The 16,643-nt window shown below is 30.6% G+C and overlaps 1 protein-coding gene across 9 annotated transcripts; it reads left to right on the top strand.

Moving 5' to 3' along the window:
• The first annotated feature begins 317 nt into the window (after positions 1–317).
• LOC143048588 (uncharacterized) lies at positions 318–14,805 on the top strand. Of its 9 annotated transcripts, none has more exons than XM_076222348.1 (9): positions 318–388; positions 4,249–4,390; positions 4,982–5,077; positions 5,605–5,630; positions 7,953–8,094; positions 8,653–8,748; positions 9,275–9,300; positions 11,581–11,778; positions 14,413–14,805. In XM_076222348.1, the coding sequence occupies exons 1-9, from the start codon at positions 329–331 to the stop codon at positions 14,698–14,700; spliced, it is 1,074 nt and encodes a 357-aa protein (XP_076078463.1). In that variant the 5' UTR covers positions 318–328; the 3' UTR covers positions 14,701–14,805. The 9 variants fall into 9 exon arrangements, with proteins under 9 accessions (XP_076078463.1, XP_076078466.1, XP_076078468.1 ...); XM_076222353.1 differs by lacking the exon at positions 318–388 and adding an exon at positions 3,287–3,329 and having other exon boundaries at positions 4,217–4,390; positions 7,921–8,094; XM_076222349.1 differs by lacking the exon at positions 318–388 and adding an exon at positions 3,287–3,329 and having other exon boundaries at positions 4,217–4,390.
• The last annotated feature ends 1,838 nt before the right edge of the window (positions 14,806–16,643 follow it).

A 16,643-nucleotide genomic window follows, 5' to 3' on the forward strand; every position in this document is an offset into this window, starting at 1 on the left:
ACCGAATTTTACATAATGTATAAAATTGAGAAAGGAAATGGGGAATGTGTCAAAGCGACAACAACCCGACCATAGAGCAGACAACAGCCGAAGGCCACCAATGGGTCTTCAATGTAGCGAGAAACTTTCATACACATAGTTTTTAAGGGCGGCCTTCGGCTGGCCCCTTAAAAAATATGTGTATGCAAGTTATCATTGTTTATTTAACTAATCTGACTGTATGCCTGTCAATATTTATAACATATCAATCTAGTGATTAAAAACAAAATGATATGAAAAACGATAGAGAAGTCATAATTTAAATTTAGAGACTGACAATTCCACACATATGCATTTTAACCACACAACAAAATGTTTGAAGAAAAGTATTTTGCGAATAACAGTAAAGGTAAGTAATTATTGATTTTAAATGAACAAATGAAATGTCATGGACATGAAATACACAGAATGACAGAATTATTTATTTTATTGGATAAAGAAGTTGAATATTATTCTGCAGCTAAAATACTAAATTCATGTTATCTTTATCTACTAGATATAGTAAACAAATAATATGTCCAGTAACACGTCCATTTTCATCCTTATTTTTAGCTGGTTCAGAAATGGAAAATAAGTATAACTGTTGTGGTCTCATGTTCAAAACTTTAATTATTTTTGAAAGAACCAAACTGCTGGTAATTTTGTTTTATTCACCAGACGATTAAGTTCAGTCCTTTTCTTTTTATATTTACATGTTTAAATCAACACAATTATTGAAATCATGAAACGATGTGTTTCCCTCGGTTTTAGTTGGTTGTTCGGATTTGTTTTCTCTCAATCGATTTATGAATTTTGAACAGCGGTATACTACTGTTGCCTTTATCTTCCTGTCGTTGCACTAATAAAATTTCCTCTGCATACGTGTGGACATCTTAGATGTTGCTTCTCAGCAGATCTTTATCTTGCTTGTTGTACATAATAATTGACTCATAAGTTATTTTCGGTCCGAATAAATCGGACTATATCCCTTTTTTTGATACATTCTCTCCATACCCAGGCATGATCATGAAGGGACACATGTCTAGTGTGTTGTAAGAAACTCGATCTGCTTAGTCTGTATTCGCACTAGCGTTAATCCTATTTCATCTCGCCGCATATGTCATGCCGCTTTTTCGAGTCCGGAATATGTTGGTCAAATATCTATTCTTTTCTCGGTACGTTTTAGGTATAGCATTATTTGATTTTAAGCTTTATTCGTTATGTCCATTGTTTGTGCCTGCCTTTTCGCATTATTGTTAAAGATTTGCTATGAAATAGAAATTTCGTCTTATCTATCTGTACTGTACATATTGTCTTCCTATATATATATATATTGTCACTGGATACACATTAAAGTTAAACATAGGATGAGTGAACTAAAAACAAATCCTAATTAGTATAGAGTGCACTGTGAAGGCATTCGGGGCAATACATTATCAAACTTTGTATATAGAGATGTACCGCTCTTGTTAAAAGACATATATTAATTGTCTTTTTACATATTTTGCAACTTAGTTTCTATTTGATGGGTTAAAGTAGCTAGAATCTCATTTTCTAATAATAAAGAATAAAATATTGAAGATTTCGCTTTAATTCGTTCGTGATGATCTGGTTGGGGTCCCTTAATTCTATATTCCCTTTATTTTTTTCATTACTTTTTGAAATATGATGTTTATAATGATGTGGAAAGGAATCACTCTTTTAGACGGGAAATTAAAAAAAGATATATACATACCACATGTACTTATTTGACAACCTTCTGGAATTCTTTAAATGGACAAAGATAAAATTGAGAATGGAAATGGGGAACGTGTCACAGAGACAACAAACCGACTATAGAATATATGTTTATTTTAATGAGGTCGAGATTCAGTATTCTAGTACTACATGTATAATAACATTATGATTTAGTTTCGCTTTAACATTAAAAAAATTGTGCACGCTTGATAATAACCCGCTACGCACCACATTTTATGTTATTTTTTTCAAAGACAGAAAATAAATAAGAGTCATTCCTGAAATATTTATTTTTCAAACCACAATTTTATATGAATGTTATATCAAATAAATACGAAACCTCAGGAAAAACATGAAGTTACGTTCTAAATTTAGATATGAAAATACCATTCATATACATTTTAATCACACCGTAAAAATGTTTGGAGATAAATATTTTGTGAATAACAGGAAAGGTTAGTAATTATTAATATTAAGAACAACGTTATAAACATGATGTTATCAGACTCACAAGTGAAATTATTTTACTACAAATGGAAATCGAATTGTATTCAAATGCTGAAACACTCCCTGTTGTGTTTCTCAACCAAACATAGTAACAAAGTAACATATCGTGTGACACGTCACTATTCGTCTTTATTTTTGCTCGGTGATGGATGGAAAATAAGTTTTATTTTTGTGGTTCCATTTAAAACTCTAATTTGTTTTTTAAAGAAATTTATTGCTGGTAATTCTGTTTTATTCACCAGAAGATTAAATTCAGTCCTTTTTTTAATATATTTATATATTGTATGTTTTTAATCAACACAATTATTGAAACCATGTCTAGTCTCAGGGATAATCAAATTGTTATTGTTTTACTCTCAATAAAACAGTTTGGTTAGTTTATATATATTAGTGTTTTAGGGCTGTTGAAAAACAATAATATCAGATCACTCACTGCAAAATGTTATTTTGTTTTTCAATTGGTACGAAATGTCGCCCTTCCAAAGTTTCAAAGTTTATATAAGCCTTATACAAAACCATTGATCTAATATTGTGTATTTGTACTTACAATGTTGATAGTAATTAGATCCAATTGTGCAATTCGAAACTTTTATTTCATACCATCAAATTTATCAGATGGAATATTAGTAATGACTATTTCACATCATATCACTTATTGAAAAGAAATTAAACTTTGCAGCCTCTTTTTGAATAAGCATTATAGGCATACACAAAGGGGAGAAGACATCAAAAGGAAGTCATTAGGTATTACGAAATTTTAATAGAGAAAGGACAAAACTTATGTTGTTATAACTTGTGTCATTACTACTTTTCAAAATGAAATGTGTTTCAACTAAACATTTTCGTTAGCCTGAAACTGTAATTGTGTTATAGAAGTTGTGGTTTTACTGCAGACAAGTTTAAATATGGAAGTATTAAAGTAATATGTACTTTCGTGATTCTCAATTGAGATCACTATGAATGATTGTGATGTCCTTGACTTAGGGAGATATAAAGATTTTATCTGCCCACAACAAGGTAAATGTTTTAGGAAGGGCGTCTCTAGAGAGGAACATGATAATTTTATCGTGGGTGAACACATTTTCATATCTTATTATTTAGTAGTATCAGGGTACTTAATGTTTAATTCCACCATTGTCCTTCTTTTGATGAATGAATAAGATGATAAAGTATAGTTATTATAGTGCAGATATATCATTTGAAAGGTTACCTGCATGTTACAAAATAAAATGGCCATTTCCCACATAGTTGTTGTGAAGATCAGATACGACCAATAATCGATGGCATAAAGTTCAGACATTTTATTTTGAGATAAAAACATTTTAAAGACTTTTTCTGGTCTAAACGCTAAATTACAAAATACAATTATGTTATGCTAAAAGATGAAGTGATTTAACAAAAAAAAAAAAAACCCCACAAACAAACAAACACATATGTTATTGCAAATCATAGCGCTGATAAGTGGCAGAATAATCAACAATAATTTCGTTCTTATGATTCCAAGTGATTCAATATGATTAAGACAAACTATTTATTAGGACAGGCAGAAAAATACAACATGCACAGTAGTTGTTCACCACTAGATATCATTTGATTTGATTTGTGTAGGGTTGCTGTCTTATTAAATAATTACAAACTTTCTTATAATGCCTATGCATTATTGAATGTAATTAAAATTTGGAGGTTGTTATTTAGCAGATTTTCTAGCACTTGTCAGATGTCATACTGTGACCATATCACAATATCACAGAACGCACAATCTACTAGAGAAAACAACACTTTGCATTTTTGTTAAATAGCCAATTTTACAACGAATTAATAATAAAAAATGAATACAAAATAAGATTTAAAAAATCCAGTAAAAACTACATTTATAGAACTGTGCATATGAAACTTAAGCATTTGCATATTTGTTTTTTATGTCATTCAATTTAAATTGTATTTTTTCCTTCAGTTTTTGACGGAAAAACCACCTTTCTTTTAAAGCTATACCTCACGATACCGACTGTAATATTTCATGCGATATGTTTCCTGTATGGGATTTTCTGTAACATGAAATTGAATACCAGACCCACTATAGAGTCAAAACGATCTGAGGATAATTGCTTGAATATAACAATTAAAACAGGTACGAAGTAATATTGCTGTTGATGCTGTTAAGTAAAAGAATTCAAGTTCAAACACACACAATCATTATGCAAACACTATTTGTTTCATGATATATACGAACCATATTATATAAAGAAAATCACACACAGTCGAATATTTATGTTTTGAGTAGCATCTATCAGAATGCCATTGTTCCCCAAAAAAACAAATTATCCTTGCTAGAAGAGCTTGATAAAAAAAAAAATACTGACGGAATCTTGAAAACTATGATGTATTCAATTCAATATAATCATTGCTATCTTTTCAAATATGTTAAGAATTGTATCCGGGATCTTTGGAAAAATAACCTAGAATAATTAACTATATTGATTAAATACAACCTTAAGAAGGAAATGTTTTCAAACTGCCTTTTAAATTATTTTGGGTTTATTATCATATGCTTGATTACTGACATCTACTGAATAGCAAACCTTACTAAGCGTGTCAACTTTAAACGGAATAAATGAATAATCAAATGTAATAAATATTTTCAAGACAAAAAAGTTTTATTGAATACGTAGCACTAGGTATGTAAAATATAAGAATTGCATTTTTTGAGATTTCATTTTAGACAAATCATCAACAATATATTTATTTGCAAGTATATTAACAACCAACGGATACAATTTCCACTTCGGAGTGAGGCTGCATCATAGGTATTCTAATGGTAAGCATCTTAAACGTATTATAATCAGTTAATTATAAGCAGATATATCAAAGCATACAGAGAAAACGTGTTTACTGATTGCTAACGACATAAACAATAAAGTTCGAATCTTTTTATTAATTGGTTACACGGATGGGTAGATAATCTTATTATCTAAAATATTTGTTTTTGGAACTACGCTCTTAATGGTGTTTATTAAATATTACACACCTGTTTTTGGTTAGAGAAAGGTACAATTTGTCTCAAAAGTGAAACGGTTGTAGGTACCATTATTGGTAATATTTTCAAATTGGTGAACAGCTAGTTTTAAAGGAACGTACATATTTGGTTAGCCGTGATGACACACTTTAATTGACAACGGAAGAGCATACAACTTGTCATATTGTGTTTATTTAGTTTACTATTATCAAGTAGATAAACCAATTTGTACCATTTTGAGTAAGGGTTTTGCTCTAAACTTCATACCTAGCATTGTTACTTAAATTTTAATGTTCAGGTTACTTATAAAATGTTTCATTATTTTATAGGTAATTCGTTACGAAAGCAAAACAATGTAAGTATTATTAGAATAAAGATACAATGTACGTACTACAATATTGTAAAAAACAACGCGGAATATGTCATGGTATTTTCAATACTCACAAGGAGGCTGTAAACTGACAATGTAATGAATACGAAACCTCAGGAAAAACAAGAAGATACGTTCTAAACATGCTAAATTTAGACATGAAAATACCACTCATATGCATTTTAATCACACAACAAAATATTTGGAGATAAATATTTTGTTAATAACAGAAAAGGTAAGTAACTATTGATATTAAGAAAAACCTTATGAACATGATGTTATCAGACTCACAAGTGAAATTATTTTACTGAATAAAGAAATCGAATTGTATTCAATTGCTGAAACACTCCCTGTTTTTTTCTCAACCAAACATAGCAACAAAGTAACATATCGTGTGACACGTCACTATTCGTCTTTATTTTTGCTCGCTGATGGATGGAAAATAAGTTTTATTTTTGCTCGCTGATGGATGGAAAATAAGTTTTATTTTTGTGGTTCCATTTAAAACTCTAATTTGTTTTTTAAAGAAATGTATTGCTGGTAATTCTGTTTTATTCACCAGAAGATTAAATTCAGTCCTTTTTTTAATATATTTATATATTGTATGTTTTTAATCAACACAATTATTGAAACCATGTCTAGTCTCAGGAATAATCAAATTGTTCTTGTTTTACTCTCAATAAAACAGTTTGGTTACTTTATATATATTAGTGTTTTGGGGCTGTAGCAAAACAATAATATCAGATCAATCACTGCAAAATGTTATTTTGTTTTTCAATTGGTACGAAATTTCGCCCTTCCAAAGTGTTAAAGTTTATATAAGCCTTATACAAAAGCATTGATCTAATATTGTGTATTTGTACTTACAATGTTGATAGTAATTAGATCCAATTGTGCAATTCGAAACTTTTATTTCATACCATCACATTTATCAGATGGAATATTAGTAATGACTATTTCACATCATATCACTTATTGAAAAGAAATTAAACTTTGCAGCCTCTTTTTGAATAAGCATTATAGGCATACACAAAGGGGAGAAGACATCAAAAGGAAGTCTTTAGGAATTACGAAATTTTAATAGAGAAAGGACAAAACTTATGTTGTTATAACTTGTGTCATTACTACTTTTCAAAATGAAATGTGTTTCAACTAAACATTTTCGTTAGCCTGAAACTGTAATTGTGTTATAGAAGTTGTGGTTTTACTGCAGACAAGTTTAAATATGGAAGTATTAAAGTAATATGTACTTTCGTGATTCTCAATTGAGATCACTATGAATGATTGTGATGTCCTTGACATAGGGAGATAGAAAGATTTTATCTGCCCACAACAAGGTAAATATTTTAGGAAGGGCGTCTCTAGAGAGGAACATGATAATTTTATCGTGGGTGAACACATTTTCATATCTTATTATTTAGTAGTATCAGGGTACTTAATGTTTAATTCCACCATTGTCCTTCTTTTGATGAATGAATAAGATGATAAAGTATAGTTATTATAGTGCAGATATATCATTTGAAAGGTTACCTGCATGTTACAAAATAAAATGGCCATTTCCCACATAGTTGTTGTGAAGATCGGATACGACCAATAATCGATGGCATAAAGTTCAGACATCTTATTTGGAGATAAAAACATTTTAAAGACTTGTTCTGGTCTAAACGCTAAATTACAAAATACAATTATGTTATGCTAAAAGATGAAGTGATTTAACAAAAAAAAAAAAAAACCCCACAAACAAACAAACACATATGTTATTGCAAATCATAGCGCTGATAAGTGGCAGAATAATCAACAATAATTTCGTTCTTATGATTCCAAGTGATTCAATATGATTAAGACAAACTATTTATTAGGACAGGCAGAAAAATACAACATGCACAGTAGTTGTTCACTACTAGATATCATTTGATTTGATTTGTGTAGGGTTGCTGTCTTATTGAATAATTACAAACTTTCTTATAATGCCTATGCATTATTGAATGTAATTAAAATTTGGAGGTTGTTATTTAGCAGATTTTCTAGCACTTGTCAGATGTCATACTGTGACCATATCACAATATCACAGAACACACAATCTACTAGAGAAAACAACACTTTGCATTTTTTTTAAATAGCCAATTTTACAACGAATTAATAATAAAAAATGAATACAAAATAAGATTTAAAAAATCCAGTAAAAACTACATTTATAGAACTGTGCATATGAAACTTAAGCATTTGCATATTTGTTTTTTATGTCATTTAATTTGAGTTGTATTTTTTCCTTCAGTTTTTGACGGAAAAACCACCTTTCTTTTAAAGCTATACCTCACGATACCGACTGTAATATTTCATGCGATATGTTTCCTGTATGGGATTTTCTGTAACATGAAATTGAATACCAGACCCACTATAGAGTCAAAACGATCTGAGGATAATTGCTTGAATATAACAATTAAAACAGGTACGAAGTAATATTGCTGTTGATGCTGTAAAGTATAAGAATTCAAGTTCAAACACACACACACACAACACACACATAATCATTATGCAAACACATTATTTGTTTCATGATATATACGAGCCGTATTATACAAAGAAAATCACACACAGCCGAATATTTGTATTTTTAAGTAGCATCTATCAGAATGCCATTGTTCCCCCAAAAAACTAATTATTCTTGCTAGGAGAGATTGATAAAAGAGAAATTCAAAAACACTGACGGAATCTTGAAAACTATGATGTATTCAATGCTATCCTTTCAAATATGTTAAGAATTGCATCCGGGATCTTTGGAAATGTAACCTAGAATTATTAACCATATTGAATGTATACAACGACAAGAAGGAAATATTTTCAAATTGCCGTCAGCTATTTTGGGTTTATTGTCATATGCATCGTTATTAACATCTAGTAAATAGCAACTCCTGCTAAGCGTATCAGCTTTAAACGGAATAAATGACAAATCAAATTTATCAAGGTATGTAAAATATAAGAATTGTATTTTATGATTTCATTTTAGACATATCATCAACAATATATTTATTTACAAGTATATTAACAACCAACGGATACAATTTCCACTTCGGAGTGAGGCTGCATCATAGGTATTCTAATGGTAAGCATATTAAACGTATTATAATCAGTCAATTATAAGCAGATATATTAAAGCATACAGAGAAAACGTGTTTATTGATTGCTAACGACATAAACAATAAAGTTCGAATCTTTTTATTAATTGGTTACACGGATGGGTAGATAATCTTATTATCTAAAATATTTGGTTTGAGAACTACGCTCTTAATGGTGTTTATTAAATATTACACCTGTTTTTGGTTAGAGAAAGGTACAATATGTCTCAAAAGTGAAACGGTTGTAGGTACCATTATTGGTAATATTTTCAAATTGGTGAACAGCTAGTTTTAAAGGAACGTACATATTTGGTTAGCCGTGATGACACACTTTAATTGACAACGGAAGAGCATACAACTTGTCATATTGTGTTTATTTAGTTTACTATTATCAAGTAGATAAACCAATTTGTACCATTTTGAGTAAGGGTTTTGCTTTAAACTTCATACCTAGCATCTGTTACTTAATGTTTATGTTCAGGTTACTTATAAAATGTTTCATTATTTTTCAAGGTAATTCGTTACGAAACCAAAACAATGTAAGTATTATTAGAATAAAGATACGTACTACAATATTGTAAAAAACAATGGTATGTCATGGTATTTTCAATAATCACAAGGAGGCGGTAAACTGACAATGTAATGTCAAGGCAAATAAAAACCGAAAGACAACAAAAAGTGAAACAATTACCAAAAAAATCTAATTCTAACTACATGTATGAACACTGCCCTTTCCTGGATCTAAATATCTATATCTTTAACGGGAAGCTTAATACCAACATTTATGGTAAAAGAGATGATTATTTTTTCATTTCCTATTGATAATTATCCATATTTAGATGGTGACGTTCCCTTGTCACCATCTTACGGTATTTATATATCTTGACTTGTTCGATTCGCACGTGTATGTAACAATTTATTTGATTTCAATGAAAGAAATCTCTGTATTACTGAAAAATTATTAAACCAAGGTTTTCGATATAACAAACTTGTCAAGACATTTACTAAAGTTTATCATCTGTAAAGTATTTTGTGGTAATATTCTTTACAAAGTAAAAAAACTGTCGACATTCACCTCAAAGGCTAAACAAATTTATAAACAGGCTTATTCGGAAATGATATAGTTACGATACTATTGTCAGGTCATTAAGGCTAGGATTGCATATGTTGGTATAGTGTTAATATTGATTCACTCATGTTTTTTTTGCATCGGAAATAAACACATTTATTCTAAAACCAGTTGTTGGCATTGAACGGGTTATGTTCATCTCATATATTTCATGATGGCATAATACTTAATCCGTAACGAGAGGGATTGCACTTGATTTTCATATGATGAAGACATAACCTTTCAGTCAGATAAAATGGGGTCTGTAGCTGGCATGTAAGTAACTGCTAGTAGTCCTTTGTTAATTTATGTATCATTGCCATTTTGCTTATTTTCTTTTTGTTACCTAGTCTGACATCGGACTCGGACTTTTTTTAACTGAGTTTTATTGTTTGTGTTGCTTTGTGTTTCTTTATTCTACATTGGCTAGAGGTATAGGGGGAGAGATTTCTAAAAACATGTTTAATCCCGCCACATTTTTGCGCCTGTTTCTGGCCTTTGTTAGTCTTGTATGTGTTTTAATGTGGAGTTTAGTGTGACGTTCATTTTTACTCTTTGATCGGGTTGTTGTCTCTTTAACATAATTCCCATTGCCACTCTCAATTTTACATACACAAAAGTAAAATAAGAACAATATCGAACTCCTATGAAAATTCAAAATGAAAATTCCCTTATCATATGGCAACATCAAAAGCTCAAAAACACCAAAAGAATGAACAACAACTGTCATATTCCTGACTTGGTACACTACAAAGAAAGCTTAGACTTAAATTATTGTGAACGATATTGACCCGTTTTTAATCCACATGCTTTCGTTGAGAGAGTTAGTTTTTGAAAATCTTAAGGCAACTTACAAAAAAATGCTGATTAAAAATGGTTTAAGGTTGTAAAAGCAAAACAAAAATTATCCTAGATCATCTACTCATTTTAAAAGGGGGCGAAAGATACCAGAGGGAAAGTTCAAAGATACCCCTCTTCAATTCACCTTGATAGAAAAAAAGGCACAAATTGTGTGGAAGGTTTGTTCAAATTACAGAAATAAGCAGTTCTAATTGTGATATGAAATTGAATCAAAATCAATTGCAAAACAAACCCCATCCTCGTTGAAAAGAGATATTACACATATGTGAATGAGGAAGAGAATCAGGTATGTCTAGTAACCGTTTTTAAGTCGCAGTATTGTATAAGTCAGAGGGAGGATAGATAAATTCTTATTTAAAACAAAATGTTTAGTTTTGAATTCATAAAATTTGAAATACGAAAGACATCATTGGTTATTTAAAATTTATTAGTTTAATTCATATAATCTTGAAGGGATTAACTTGGAAGAAAACACAAGTAAATTTTGTAACCTATTCGCTGAGATAGTTGACACTAGAGGGAAAGAAACCGAAGTAATCTCTTTATACGACCATGCTCCCCTAGAAATATACAAGTGATGGGGAATTCAGCTTTCATATAATGAACTTTTAGTGTGCGGATAGTAATCTAATTTTTGGTAATCAGATACGGTTTGTTCGTGATGTGGTTTAAAGGATTTATATGTCCCAATGCCAAAAGATCCATGACACATAACTAAATAATCATCTTCTATTATCGATGTCGACAGGTACATGCACCAGTACATCAATGTGTGAAACGTTTACTATGCTCGACTTTTGTTTTGATCAGCAGTAAATTGACTTTGAATACAATTAACATTTTTTTTCAGGAAAAAATTAATTTTGATGCTGGGATTCAACTCTATTTTAACAATGTACCTGATGATAAACAACAAAGACTGGACCTTCAACAGATAAACCAATATGTGCATATTTCCGAGTTTAAGAATAAACTGATTTTGACCCCTCTACTAACCCAGTCAGATGATGAAGGAACAAACATCAAATATTACAATAAGGCTGACCCGGTAAGTAAATGCATCAATTTTGGAGTTGATTAAAAATAATACAGGTTAACAAAAAATCAATGTCAATTCCAAAAATATAAAAACATGTGGTATGAGTGCCAATAAGACAATTTGTTTTAACACAAATTGCAGAATTAAACCATTATAGGTCAAAGTACAGCTCACACCGAACAGCAAGCAATTAATGACAAGCGTAAAACCATTCAAACGGGACAATAATCATTATATAAAAACTAGAAACATTGTGTACATTTTGTTTATCGAGTTATCAAACATGGTGCATAAAACGCAAAATTGTGAATCTAAAAGCACAAAAAAAAAGAGTTGAACAAACTCGAAAGAAAACTACATGTATTATATTTATATTATTTGTTGAAAACTTTATCAAGTATCAATTATGTTATTGTATAAAATAGTTAGCAAATTCTAATACAGACGAACCAAGGACCCCCCTTTTTCTTATAGATCGAAAGAAAATAAAAAATCTGCATATGAAAATCATAATAATAGGACACAAACTATAGGAAAGAATGTTATTGGCCTACAGTTTTATATAACCACACCATAAATGATATTCTGTACGATAGGTGAGCGTTTTATCTACATCCGAATTATCATTAATGCTTGATTAGGGAAAAGTTAAAAATAAAAAATAAAGAACGAAGTTGAAAAATAATGAGGACCCAAAATTTCAAAAACTTTGCAAAACTCATCTGAGGTTTTACGCAATAAAACTAGGTTCAACCCACCATTTTCTACATTTGAAAATGCCTGTCCCAAGTCAGGAATATGACAGTTGTTGTCCATTCGTTGAAGTCGAAAACCCGGTTGAAATAGAACAAAAGAATCGGAGCTCTTTGTTAGAGAAGTCGATAAATGCTTACTGTTATGTTTACTATAGTGACAACATTTTTAAAAGTTAAAAGAAACAAACAAAATTACAATTTTCTTCTCAATTACGAAGTGTTTTATTTTAAAAACAGCATTTGCATAGGTTTTCAATTTATCTAATATATAGTTAAGCAGAACAATTAGATATCAAGTCGACGACATGGGTATCTTTTAAGTTGGATGTAGAAAATGCATACCCTCCGATATTTTTTTTTTACCACGGACGGAAAAAATATCAATCTATTAATTCAGTAATTTTCATGACTGCCTTGCCATTATTTGACTCAAGAAAAAATTCCCAAAAAAATGGGTCACAATTGTATCGAAAAGAGACAATCGAGTGCACCTTTTTATGTTAGGACGTGTTTGAGTTGAATATTTTGTCTTGATATCGTACAAAGCAAAAATATTTCATACATCTTCTCGCTTCAGATTCTATCATTTTTATATACCAACGCTACAGGTTGACTTTATAACATAAAAAAATCTCAGTAATAAAAGATGAAATATATGGTTCAAGTGAAATACCTATCTAATGAATCACAAAAACAGAGTAGGTGTGTTCGAATAGCTATTTTTTTTACTGAAAGTACTTAACGACAGTCTTTCAAGTTGGATGATGAAAATGCATATCTTCGAAAAATTATAATTTTTTGTGTGTGATAACTAGGGTTATAGTCTTCAACCAATAAACAAATATAGTCTGCCCTTCCACGAAATATTTAATTAGAATTTTTTAAATGTTTATGAATTTTCGAAAATTCCACCTGACAACCGATCAGACAATAGTTTTAAGTTGAATCAATGCAGACAAGATCATTAACTGATGCTCATCAGCTAGTTGGTACATTTGTCTTTTAAAAAACAACTGACATATAAGGATCGTAATGGTGCAATGTGGATAAATTTATCGGTTTCCAAGAGCAAAATTGGCAGCGCGTCATCCCTATAATGGCTTCCATTTCTACTACTGTGAAAATGAACTGGCGTAATGGGGAGATAATTTTGACGAAGTAGAATCCTGACTGCGTTGAATATGTTTTATCTTTTGATTTTGCCATTTCATTAGGGACTTTCCGTTTTGAATATTCCTAGGAGTTCAGTATTTTCGTGATTTTGCTTTTTTCTGGGCTTGAACATCTTCGGTATTTCGAAAAATCAAAAGCTTTGTAAATAGTTCATTTATGATCATGACCATATTAGTAATAATTCATAAAAATACTGAAGTACCAGCAATAAGACTTGTGATAACCTCAAAAAGGAAACCTCCACCAAAAGTGGCATAGATCCAGTGGTTTAATGTAACTCCATCATAGACAACAGGATTAAAATTGTGTAAGCCAGCTTCGCATTTCTTCTACAAAATATTTAGAGGCGATAGAAAAAAGAAAAAAGACCACAATATAGAATACGAAGTTGAATAGCATTGAGGACACAAAAATCCGAAAACGATTGAAAAATACAGATGAGATAATCTTTTCCTGGTGTAGACAATTATTATCTGATACATATTGTTAGTCGAGCATTAAGCAATAATCAAAGTCTTCTCACATGAATTTAAATTAAAGAAGGTTTGTCAGTCTAGAAACCTGAATTGTGAGCATAATTTTTGTTTTAAATGTGGGTTTTCGTTTATTATTCTGTAGGTTTATTGTATTACTAGTAAACAGTAAATATTAGTTTTAGTATTTAAGTAACACACCTTTACAAAAGTTAGTTCAATCTTCATATTTGCTTTTGTAGATAAGCAATACTTACTCTAATGGTGAAACCTCTTTGGCAGATCATAGTCCTATGAACATGAGGAGTAAGAATAAAACAAGTAGGACAAGGCAACAAAATAATCGAAACACTTGGAAACCATTACTTATTGTCTCTATTGATAACATAGTAAGGCAAAGTGTCGAGGAATATTTGTCCTCTAAAAGACAGTACGAAAAACGACCCATGGTTCACTGGCCATCAATGCATCCTCTACTACCGTTTAAAGACAGACATCTCGACGATGATGACATCTCAAAAAAGAATTAATAGAGGGTCTTAATATTAAGTCATTCTAAATTTTGCAGGTTATGTATCATTTATGCAATATATAACATTACTCTTCAAATAAAGTTTAATCCAGTCAATGTTAAATGAGAATGGAAGGTTATTTGAGTTCTAGCTGATTGACCTTTTTGACCTTCGTTAAAATTGAATAAATTGGACTCGGAACCTCTATTATGCAACAGGTTTGCAAATTGTTTAACAACTGTATTTGACTGGTATGAATTTACATCTTAAAAGGGTTTTGTTAAATATTTTATGAATTTGTCGGCTTACAAAAAAAGGGTTTATTCAAAATAGTATAACTCAACATCCTTATCTATTTCAAATGGCAAAGTCACTAAACAGTTAAATAACAACAATACCAAGATCCAATAAAATTTACAATACGGAAACTCCCTAATCAAATGGCAAATTAAAAATGCTCAAACACATCAAACGAATGGATAGCAACTATTATATTTCTAACGTGTTACAGGCATTTTCTTTATCAGAAAATGATGAATTAAATATGTCAAGGACGGTTCACAAATAGGCATATAAACAAAGCACATTAGCAAAAATGAAAGACAAGAATACAAAATTTTACCATAGTACAATAACACAATAACTGGATGAATAAGTAAAGGGCCACATCAAATGAATATTATAAAAAAAAAGACCAAACAGTTAAAAAAAATCACAATGAGATAATAAAATATTACTATAACACGTCAGTAAGATGATAAACCTAATTAGTACCTAGGTAAACAAAACAAACTATCTATAAATAGTATATATCTTCCCAAAAGAAGCGTAGTTTGTGAAACAGTAGCATTTACAAAGTGAAACCTATAACTGTTTCATTATAAATGTTTACACTTTCCAGATATATGAACATCTCCTATAATAACAAAATGTGATGCAAACAGGTCAGGTCGTAAATATAAAACTGTATCTGAACCATACAAAGACTTTTAAAATCAATCTACTTTATATGTATAAAACATTACGTCAATTTTTCTCAAATATGAAATTTTTTTACGAAACGAGCGTCTGACGTAAATCCTGGTATCTATGATGAGTTTATTTCTAACATAAATATTTCAAAAAACTGACATAACGAATGACATTACGGTATTCAATGTTAAAATATTATTATCCTTGTCATATGTAAATACAGCTTATAAATGTAAATTAAAGAAAAGACCTATATTTAAACGGTCAATAGCAGTCAAGCGATACTTGTAACATCACAGAAGATACAAGATGTTAGGTTGACGTTGAACAGCTGAATAATCTCTTCAATTTATGAACGAACAGCAGCAGCCCATCTTGGTGGACCGTTATGGTTGGACTACGTTTACGTTCTATATGTCGACACAACCATGCCACCATTTCTTTATTCGTTTGTTGCGTTGCACTGTAACTCCTGTTCAGGGACATTGTTTTCGAAAGTATCTTATGACTAATGATGGTGTAAGGAAATGTCACAGATAATATCGGATATATAAAAAAAGAAGATGTGGTATGATTACCAATGAGACAACTCTCCACCAGAGACCAAAATGACACAGAAATCATCAACAACAACAACAAGGCACCGAAATGACAATGTAAAACAATTCAAACGAGAAAACTAACGGCCTTATTTATTATGTTCCTTATGTCGTTCCCTTCTCTTTTCACGAATGTGAACTACAGAATTAGACTATTTACAGGGTTTGTTATAAACTAAACAAAACGACGGCTGCCACAGATAGAGCAGTATCTAATAACCCTTCCGGAGGACATGATATCAGCCCCAGTTATTGGTGGGGTTCGTGTTGCTCACTCTTGTGTTTTCTATGTTGTGTCTTGTGTACTACTATCTATCTAGTTCTGTTTGTGTTTCCTATTCAACCATGGCTTGTCAAAATTTATTTTCGATCTATGAGTTTGACTGTTCC

This window comes from Mytilus galloprovincialis, chromosome 10 (assembly GCF_965363235.1).
Source record: "Mytilus galloprovincialis chromosome 10, xbMytGall1.hap1.1, whole genome shotgun sequence".
NCBI lineage: Eukaryota > Metazoa > Mollusca > Bivalvia > Mytilida > Mytilidae > Mytilus > Mytilus galloprovincialis.

Coding starts and splice junctions, on each gene's coding strand:
- LOC143048588 (XM_076222348.1), top strand. CDS start 329: ATGCATTTTAACCACACAACAAAATGTTTGAAGAAAAGTATTTTGCGA. Junction 8,749..9,274: donor GCATCATAGGTATTCTAATG/GTAAGCATATTA, acceptor TTATTTTTCAAG/GTAATTCGTTACGAAACCAA. Junction 9,301..11,580: donor CGTTACGAAACCAAAACAAT/GTAAGTATTATT, acceptor ATTTTTTTTCAG/GAAAAAATTAATTTTGATGC.